General features: G+C 34.4%; 1 protein-coding gene and 1 pseudogene across 1 annotated transcript; both read right to left on the bottom strand.

Moving 5' to 3' along the window:
* OR8K76 (olfactory receptor family 8 subfamily K member 76) lies at positions 1–951 on the bottom strand. Its single transcript, XM_001490917.4, has one exon. It carries the CDS (start codon positions 949–951, stop codon positions 1–3), a length of 951 nt encoding a protein of 316 aa, XP_001490967.4.
* On the bottom strand, positions 9,976–10,781 carry OR5T38BP (olfactory receptor family 5 subfamily T member 38B, pseudogene; annotated as a pseudogene).

Here is an 11,174-nt window from a genome sequence, read left to right as displayed (position 1 = left end):
TTACATATGGAGTTTGCACAGATTTTTCCATATCCTATGCAGGGCACCTTTTACCTCTTTGTTCCTCAAGCTGTAGATCATGGGGTTCAGTGCGGGTATTACTAAGGTGTAAAATACAGAAGCCATTTTATCAGTATCAAAGGAATGACTAGACTTGGGCTGCATGTACATAAAGAACAGAGTTGCGTATAATATAATTACCACTGTCAGGTGAGATCCACAGGTGGAGAAGGCCTTGTGCCTGCCCTCAGCCGAGTTCATTTTAAGGATGGCCATGAAGATCAGTATGTAGGACACAAGGACTATTAGAAGAGATGAAACTAAATTAAATGATGAAAAGATCATTATCATCAACTCAATTTCACGTGTGCTTGAACACAGCAACGTCAACAAGGGAAGACTGTCACAGTAGAAATGACTAATGATATTATAGCCACAGAAAGATGAAATAAAAATCTTTATAGTAGTCATCAGAGAGAGAAATGCACTGTAGAGATAGGGAACTACTACCAACACCCAACATACCTTTTGTGACATGACAACTGTGTAGAGCAGGGGGTTACAGACGGCCATGTAGCAGTCATAGGCCATTGCCGATAGAACGAAAAGTTCACTAATGATGAAGAAGATGAAGAAAGTTAGCTGTGTAGCACACCAATTATAGGAGATTTTATTTTGATTAGCTATAAAATTTACCAACATTTTGGGTCCCACAGCTGTTGAATAACCAAGATCGATGAAAGCCAGGTGTCTGAGAAAGAAGTAGATGGGTGTTTGTAGCCTGAGGTCCATCTTGGTGAGGATGACCATGCCCAAGTTGCCCACCACTGAGATCATGTGGATGATGAGGAAGAGCCCAAATAATGGAGCCTGCAGCTCAGGACGATCTGTGATTCCCATGAGAATGAATTCTTTTAACACTGTTATATTTTGTTTGTCCATCCAGGCCATTATGAAAAATAACTGAGGGAAGAACCATAAGAAGAGTCCTTGGATTTCAGGAGATAACATCTGTTAAGCTTTTAGTATACAAAGCCATTATATGTAAGATAAATCCATATTTTTTTAGATGCAATGATTTTTTAAAAACCCATTCCCATCATTAAATCTAGATCCAATTTAAAAACCATTACAATATAAGATATATGGTAGTCATTTGATATTTTGTGTCACATACTGTTTATCATTACAAGGTGCATATAGTCCCTTTATGGTTCTGTCAACAATACATTGTTAGAAAATTTTGGCCTAGAGTACGACTCCTGATATTATTTTCAAAAATGCTTTTCATTTAGAATACACAGAATTAGGTTAAAAATATCGAGTTTTAGAAAAATTATAATAAAAATAAATTGTCCTCTGCTTCTTGCACCCACAACTTCGGTCCCAATCTCCAATGAAAACCATAATTAACTCATTTAATAAACTTTGATTTACTTCTCTTCATTGTAACTCTGCAAATCTAAGTGGTATTCTCATTCCACTATCAATTTGATTTCTTAAAATCGTATTCTTATTCCATTGTGCTTTTATGAGTTTTAAACATTGTTTGACGATTTTTATGATAGAAAATAACTTAACTGTCTTGCAAGTGTCCTCCACGTGCCCACTCTAAATCACATAAATACAGTGTATCTGAATCTTCAGTACTTGTGTGCTGACTTATGAGGTTTCTGATTTTTGCTATATACATATCAAGTAAGGCCTGCATCTATAATTTATTCAATCTGAGAAAGAAAAATTAGCAAGTATTCCCACATTTGCTTTAATCTTAGCACAGACATCTCTGAAATGATAAGTTTGATGCTTTAGTTTATTTTTCTAACTCATTTAAAGACAAGGAAAAAGATTAAAACATATTTCTTCATGTACCACTTAAAACCATCTGGTAAACTACTATGAGTATACTTATCCAACAAGGAGAAACATCACTCTAAAGTAGAAAATGCTGTCTCAAATGCCTCAGGGGCTGGCAAACATTGTCATTGAATGAAGGATGAGGATGAAAGATAAAGAAAGAGATGGAGAACAAGGAGGATATATTGTGTGATTCATTTGAAATTCACTCAAAATTTACCTGTTTAGATCTACATGGACAACACAAATAATTATTTGATCCTCATAAAGCCTATTGGATATGACACTGATAGAAATGCAGTATATGCACTATATTTTAATTTGAATACTATTCTTATACCTTTATTTCATCTTGCATCAAGAATACACCAAATGTCTTGAGTCAACATATTTTACATTTTAATTTAAAGATTACATTTTCTATACCTCTACTTTCCCAACTCCTTTCCCCTTCAGTCTGTTTTAAAGGCACTTACTTCCAAACTTTCATGGAAAATCTCATCCATATTTATTACAAATTCTTCTAGAGTATTAAAAATGAGGACCACAATGCAACTAATCCTAGGAGGCCAGCAAAATCCTCATTGAAAAGAGATATAATAAATAAACAATGCATTCAGACATATAATTTCACTTATATAGACATAAAAATCCTAAACAATATTACCATATCATTAACATCAATTTTTAAAATGTATAATAATACAGTACATTATGTTCAAGCTGGGTTGATCCCATATTTTACTGGATGGTTTAACATTGAAAAATCTGGAAATATAATTTACCATATTATCAGACTGACTTAGGTAAAAATATATGAGCACTTGAATAGGTGAAGAATACCATTTAGATAAGACAAAAACAATAAAAAATTAGGAACAAATGGGAAATTCTATAAATTGATAAAAAATCTTATAAAAAGTAGACCAAACCAACTCTTAAAAGGAGAATATGTAAAACTTTATTAAGAAACATTATAGAAGACCTAAATAAACTGGTAGAAATTCTATGTTCCTGGACTGCACAACTTGGTGTTATAAAAATGTCAATTCTGCTCAAATTAATCTATTTACTCAATTCTTTTCCCATAAAGGGGCTTTTGTAGAATTTGACACTAATTTAAAATGTATTTATGAAATGCAAATTATAAAGAATAAGCAAGACATTTTTTAAAGACCTGAGGTACCAGGTATTAAAACTTATAAAGCTAGAAGTATTGAGACAATGTGGCATTGGTACAAGGATGCGCAAATACATCTGTGAAACAAAACAGAGAACTCAGAAAGGGCCATGCTTATATAGAACTTTGATGTATGACAGAGGTGGCATGTTAGGACAGTGAGGCAAAAATGGTCTATTCAATAAATAGAGCCCTCCATAAGGGAACACTAACTCTGCAATTATGTGGCATCAGTAAAAGTCATAAAATCGATATAAATCTTTTCTAATTACAAATTTGGAATCTGAAAAAAATGTGCTACTTGGCCAATGCTACTTAGCAAATACCAAAATTTTGTAACTTAAGATGTGCAGTGTTATACTAACCAGCTTGTAGGATTCAATGCCAATCCCCAAATCACTATTATGTGGCTTGTCATGATCCTCAAAGATTTTTTAAAACTGCACTTCTTCATTATAGTTATATCCCACTATGATAGATCCTCAAACATGTGAGCAAAATTCTATGAGCTGAGTAACATGATTTGTGTCATCCCTGCGCTATATAACTGGGACCTGTATGGAGGTCTGGGAAGGTCTCCTACACTCCTCTTCCCATCCTTCAAAAAATAATTCTCCCTATTCACTTGTGACATGAGCAATTCATAACATGAAAAATGACAGATCCGGAAAAAAAATTCTTTTAAATAATTAAGTATATTATGAGAGAGGAAAGAGAATATGCAAACCTTAAAAGACGAAATGCTTGAGTTGTGGCAAGTTCACCAATACTGAAAGCAGAACATATATACCAAATTAATAATTCTTCTAAGGATTGATCTTCCTTGACTCTTTAATAGTACTAGTTTAAAATTTGGTTTTGCCCCAACTATAAATATCTTAGGAGATCCTTTCAAACCTTTAGCCCCATTATCCAAATGAAAACAGATTTAACACAAAGACAGTAGGGACAAAGACATCCTAGTATTGTGGTGTTGTGGTCATATTAGCCTAAGTCAAAAAGTCTATTTTATATTATTTTGGCTTTGCCAGCACCTCAGTATTGCAAATGTGACTATATCAGACATATATGATTCCCTATCCCTCGTCACTTTGGACCATGACTGACTTAGCCTACAGCCATGGTAGACTTTTTCTGGCATGGTGGCAGCTTCCCCTCTCAAGTATTTTACTTCTTTTCCTGAGGGTAAAGTGTCTTGAGAGCTTGCTCAAACCAGATGCAAGGTAGTCTGGAAGTGCCTGAGATGTCATGTGTCAAAGAACAATACGCAACAGTGAGGATCAGGAATCAATGGATAAACACTCAGGCGTTCCTGGCCTTCTTTTACATAATTCCTAGAAGAGTTCTGAAGGATACATCAAAGCTTCTTGAGCAATGGAAACTTAATTGCTTACAGCAGATATCTATACTTTATTGTACCCTTCATTAACTTTCTCCCTTTTCAGTCTCACATTCTATGTTTCCTCATTTTTGCTTCCTGGAACCATCTACCCAATAAACATCATAAAGCCAAGTCTTTGCCTTAGGCTTGGCTCTTGGGGGAAATTTACACTCTGACGATCCCAGTCTCTTGTACGGTATTAGTAAAATGAGGCCACACACATCTATAGTGCAAATGACACACTATGGATGCATGACAATAAGAGATAATGATAATACTGTAGTGGTGGATAAATGGAAGCACTAACAGAAACTATTAGTATTTGACCATCAGTATCTTTGCTTAGACAACATTCTTGGTGTATCTTTTAAAAAATGCTTCCTCCTCTTCAGAATGTTTATTGCCTAGAATCTCAGTATAAGTATAAAAACAATAACAAATAGAAAGAAAGTCCCTTACTATCCACAGAGAATATAGTAATAGTGGTAAAAACATATCATTATCGAGCAAATATAGTTATGAAAAGAGATTATTAATATGCATGGTAAAATGCACTAATTCTGGCATTGGTGACTCTACTTATATTTATAATTTAAACTGAAGACAGGCATGAAAAATAGTCACCTAGTAATCATGATAACGAGTGCCAACTACTCACCTAAAATGAGGACTGAGTTCTGGTTCCCTCATGTGATTAACAATCTAACTGCAGCCGGGAGAATATATCAGTGTCTTCCCTCTTTGAGACACTCCCCTGGAGCCTTGGATGCAATTTCTTGTTTATTCTCAAAGCACTTGAGAGCAGGAAATGATGCCTCTGGTGTTTGTTAATTATCTAGTGTACCTCTGATTTTCCTATTGAGGAGATATTATTTTATGGACTATTCACCTGCTTTCCTTTGTTATTATTTTTATTGCATCCACTCAAATACCTGGATGTAAGTATATTTGTTGGATACGTGTTTTAATCACCCAGAAATTACTTCAACATTCTCCGTTTTCTGCAATGTCTTTTTCCCGAGCCTTATGTCTAAGTATAAAGACAAAACACTTTAAAAGTGTTTATAGTGTTTTAAAAAATTCAAAAGGAATAAAAATTATGAATATGTGCATAGCTCTTATTTTTAATTCTTTTTGTGACTTAAAGGACTAACTTGAGTTAATGATATCCTAATTCCATATCCCATAATCATCATCAGTCCTCATTCCCCATCCTTGCTTCAATTTCCCTCCCCCACCGGGTACCTCCTCCAAAAGGTTGATATATGCCCTTAAAAAGGAATACAGCCTTATAAAGTAAATATAATGTGTGTTTTAACGTGTACACATATGTTATTACATAACTCATTTTGATACCTAAAGGTTCTCACTCAATTATACGTTTTTAAACTATATTCATTTTACTACATAAACATGAATATTTTGCTGACTTTCGTTATTATAATCTGGATCTACTTCCATTTATTATTTGTTTGTTGCCATAGTAATAGGCATTTATTTAGTTACCAACTCTTCACTTCTACATGTATCACCACAATTAACAACATTTTGTGTGGTCCTCATTGATCTGTGAATGAACATCTGCCTGAAGGATCTCCTAGAGTGAGTCCCTGATACGGGAAAAATAAGCACATTTAATTTATTTAAATAGGTATGGATACATTTCAATATTTATTTTATCTATATGCATTCCACCATCAGAACACAAGGATTTCATACTCTGGACACCCATCTTTTAAATATGTACTGCTTATACATATAGTAAGGTATTGTAATAAATAATTGAATCAGATTTAACTTTATAGAAGTAAAATTGTTTCTCTTGTCTCTTTTTTTTTTTTTTGAGGAAGATTAGCCCTGAGCTAACTACTGCCGGTCCTCCTCTTTTTGCTGAGGAAGACTGGCCCTGAGCTAACATCCATGCCCATCTTCCTCTACTGTATATGTGGGACACCTACCACAGCATGATCTGCCAAGCATTGTCATGTCCGCACCTGGGATCCGAACCAGCGAACCCCAGGCCACCTAGAAGCAGAACGTGTGAACTTAACTGCTGCGCCACAGGGCCAGCCCCTGTTTCTTTTGTCTTAATACATCATTTGTTAAAATAATCCAAAAACTGGTCTGGATTTGAAATAAAAAGATATACTAAGCACAGTTCATGTCAATCAAAAATTTCAGAGATTATAACAGAGACCGATAAAAACATGATTTTAACATAGTTTTAATATTTGAATGTCTATAATAGTGATAAGATGGACAATTTTGGATAACACTGATGAAGCAGTTATTAAAGTGACACAAAAATGTGGCACATTCTCTAGCAGAGGTTGCCTGTCTGATCTCCATATCTTGTTGCTCTTCTTCCTGTGCACATGGCTAGACTATTCCTCATCCTCCTTGCAGTAGGTGTGGTATCACAGCCTCTTCCTCTGTAAGCCATTCTCTCACCTCTGTGTGTTTGTCCTGAATGGTGTTTCACAAAGCCTTTCTGTTTTAGAGCTCGTAGTTTCCTATTGTTGACCTGTAAAAGGTTGATAGAATCTTGAAAAATTGTGAGAGAGGAAGCAAACAATGAGAAAAGTGATTACAAAAGAAGCGAAGGTGCCACAATAATCAAGGAACTGTTTGAAGCCATATTGATTATTCAGTGATCAAGAAGCAGTATTTACACATTCATTTTTGTTAATTTTTTAAATTTCTTTCAAAGACTGGCTCCTGAGATAACATCTGTTGCCAATCTTCCTTTTTTTCCCTTCTTCTCTCTGAAGCCCCCAGTACATAGTTGTATATTCTAGCTGTAGGTCATCTGGTTATACTGTGCAGGATGCCACTTCAGCATGGCCTGATGAGTGGAGCCATGTCTGCACCCAGGATCTCAACCAGTGAAACCCTAGCAACTGAGTTGGCAACTGAAGCAGAACACGCGAACTTATCCACTCTACCACAGGGCTGGCCCCCAGGAAGCAGTATTTGAAGCCTCCATATCTTAATATGAAAATTTCTTACCTGGATATGTCATCAACAGTTTTAAATTAATATAATCTCATGAAACTTTGTCTTAAATTAATCACATTTTATAATTGTGTAAACATTAACAACCTTTAGTGTTCAGTTTCAAATTTGGTTTAGTCACACTAATTTGTATTTGAAAATTACTCAACTTAAAAACAATTAGTTAAGTACAGGGATTCTATTAACTTTAATGTTAACAATGGAACTATGCATTTTCCTAAATTGAGACATGCTTGTTTTTCATAATGAATATTAAGTAGGAACAAAATTAACTTTATATATTCACATTAGTCACTCTTTATTTTTGCCATAAAATTTTCTTTTCTTATAAAATTGAAACCCTTTGTACACTCTTTCCTCTTCCTATTAATCCTGGTGCTGATCTTACCAAGTTATCTTCTTTATCAGAGGTAAGCCCTATCTACAGATTGTTATTCGTACACAAGTTGTAATTGGTTAACTACATATTTATGTACTCATTAAGAAAAGACTATAATTTTGCAGATATTTCAATTAATTTATATGATACTGAATATCTTGCTCTGCAAAATTCTTTTCTTTTTTACTCAGATGTATGATTTTGGTCTTATTTGTGAAAATTAATTTAGAAATATATTGTTCTCTTATTTTCCTGGGTAGATACACTTATTAGCCTTTTAAAAATTGTTTCCTAAAGTGATTGAAACTTTTACACTTCCACCACCAAATTGAAAATAGTTCCTTTAATCTATCTGTTCACCATGACTTGGCCATCACAGACGTTTCAATTTTTTTCAGTATCATGAGTGTGAAATAGTTTTTTATATCATTTTACATTCACCTTCTACAGATTATTATTAAAGCAAAGTGTATACATTGGCCTAAAGAGGTTTCGTCTTTTGTGAGTTGTCTGCGTGTATTCATTGTCCATAGTTCCATGGAATTTTGGTCTATTATTTATTAATTCAACATATACATATTACACCTATTTTCTTGAGTCTATGGCTACTTCTTTTACTATATTTGTGATTATTTTTTCATTCAGATCTTTACAATTTTAAAGCATGAAATTTATCTAGGTTTGTGATTTTAAGTTGTGTTTAAAGATCTATACAGCGCTGAATCATACACACACACTCACACACACACACACACAGCCATGGGGGTCAGTCCTCATTTACATGGTTTAGATATGCAAGGATAATGAATCAGTGACCAGGGTTTGATTTTAGCATTTGAAGAAAGGAATAATTTGAAGAGCAGTAGGGAGAAACTTTCAAACTTGAGAAAATATAAGCAGAGAAATTATGGTAGAATTATATGATGGTAAGAGATGTTCTGCATAAGAACTCTTGAATTGTTATTAAATTTAATAATGCCAAATTAGAGAAATATCCTTAGGTTGTATTCTTAATTCTAAGGAGATTGTCTCTTTCAAATCAAACAATGATAGCTCTTGGGGAAGAAAATGAGTTTTCACAAAATAATAGTTAAAAATTAATAAATAAAGATTAAGGAAGGAAGAATGAACTCTACAACTTAAAATTATCTTTGAGGAAGATGTGTCTTTGCAATGAAGGGGACATCTGTTGGAAGCAGGGTTAAACAAGTGCATAGGAGAGACTCTTCTGTACCTTGGTTCTTGAGCTGGGGCACTGAGAAGTGGTGGGATCTGCAAGGATATCACAGAGGGGAAAGGGTCAAAGGAAGAGAGAGGTAAAAGTTGATTGGGGGCCAGGTCTGTAAGAAATCCCATAAAGATGGGCCAGGGCTTAGTTGTGGGAAGAGGCAACCTGCCTGCCAGTTACATCTTACTCTCTGAATTGTGCTTTTCTTTTGTTATTCTTGAGTTTAAGTATAATCTTCGTAAATCTTAATGTCTAGACTTTCTTTTCTGTGAGAATTTAAAGATAGGCTTAATGTTCATGAGTGCCCTCACAAATCAGCATGGTAATGACACCAGGAATTTGAACACATTCTCTGTGTTCCCTGAACCACCATCTGTGATTAGATTGGTGTCAAAGCATAAAGCTAAGGATAGAGGCAGAGTGCTTTGAACTGGACTCTGCGAAGTGTTCTTAGAGTACCTGAGCTGTGTTTTTTCTGTTTATTAGGTGTCATTTGATCAAACTAGTCAGATATAATTATAATGCTACTTATAATTGCAACTATGGGAGTATATAAATTTGAGTTATATGGAGAAGAAAGAAAACAATACACAACATTGGAAAGTAAAGATAAATACATATAATCTTGTGTGTGTGCACTTGCGTTATCTAAATCATAAGCTTCTTCATACATATATGTGTATGTATATGTGTATATACATATATCGGTAGAAACATATTAAGAAGCAAATCGATGATACATTTTTTCCTCATACAAAACCAGCATAGGTAGAGGTTTAACTATGATCTTTATTTTAAAATATCTAGGAAAAGAGAAATACATTAATATACTAAAACAAACAATTTTCATCATATATTGAGGCACAGAATATAACTCTCAATTTTTTAAAATCAATTTTTACTGTGAACATTTACTTTACTGATAAGCCATTTTTTCAAAACATTTTTTCCAGTGCCTGTTTTTCATCTTTTTTCCTTAATCTATAGATGATGGGATTCAGCATAAGAATCACAATAGTGTGAAATATTGACCTCATCATGTCATGATCCAAAGCATAGTTGGAACTTGGTCACACAAACATGAAAAGTTTACCATGAAAAATTAGCACTCCAGGTAGATGAGAACCACATGCAGAAAATACTTTTATCCTCCTTTTAGCAGAATGTATCCTTAGAATCAGCAACAGAATGCAACCATAGGAGATGAGGACAACCAGGATAGAAAAGACAGGAGCAATGTCACGAAAGACATATGTAATTTCATTGGATTCATAGGATAGACTAAAAGTAGCCACTGTGAATAAAGCAGCATGCAAGATACCTCTAAATAGGAAGCAATGTTGAATGGCACATCGACTCAGGGTGACATGCTAAGTAAACACAGGAAAGGGTTATAGATTGCCATATAGTGATCATATACCATTGCAGCCAAAAGAAAGCAAAAGTAATAGTGAGAAACATCTGTGTTGCACATCCAAGGAATGAACCGGCTTTATTCTTTGACAGAAAATCTATTAACATATTTGTAGTAATTGCTGAGGAAAAGCAGGCATCCACACATGATAACACACTCAGAAAATAATACACGGGGTTGTGTAGCCTGGACTCCCCAATAACCAATACAATCAGTCCCAAATTTCCCATCAGAGTAAACAGAAACATTGCTAGAAACAGGAAGAAGATGTAGCTCACAGTTGTCTGTGAAGCCCTTCAGTACAAATATAGTAACTTCAGTCACATTCTTCATGTGGACACTTTACGGAACAAACTTGAAAATATTCATTAAATTATAATTCATTTACTACAAAAAGAATAAATAAAATTGTGACTCAATATTGTGATTCAAGGGACGGTGAGCTGTGTTTTCATATTTATTTTTTGGCATGTATAATTTCCCAGTTATGGACCAGGAAGCAGTGACAATACAATGGGTCGAGTGTTTATGCCACTTACTGCAGAATCAAATGGAAAATATGAGTGTTCACTCACTGGTTGACCTCATGTAATTTTAAAACCATCAGGCGAACTGGTTAATTTACCACCCTATTCTGCTAGTTGTCGTCATATTAAATCACGTTACAGCACCAAGTGACTGGCTGAAAAATACTTTCCTTCTGACATCCAAACTTGTGAG

The sequence above is a fragment of the Equus caballus genome, chromosome 12, assembly GCF_041296265.1.
Source record: "Equus caballus isolate H_3958 breed thoroughbred chromosome 12, TB-T2T, whole genome shotgun sequence".
Classification (NCBI taxonomy): Eukaryota; Metazoa; Chordata; class Mammalia; order Perissodactyla; family Equidae; genus Equus; species Equus caballus.
The sequence above is the reverse complement of the archived record's forward strand: the minus strand, read 5'-3'. Positions and strand labels throughout refer to the sequence as shown.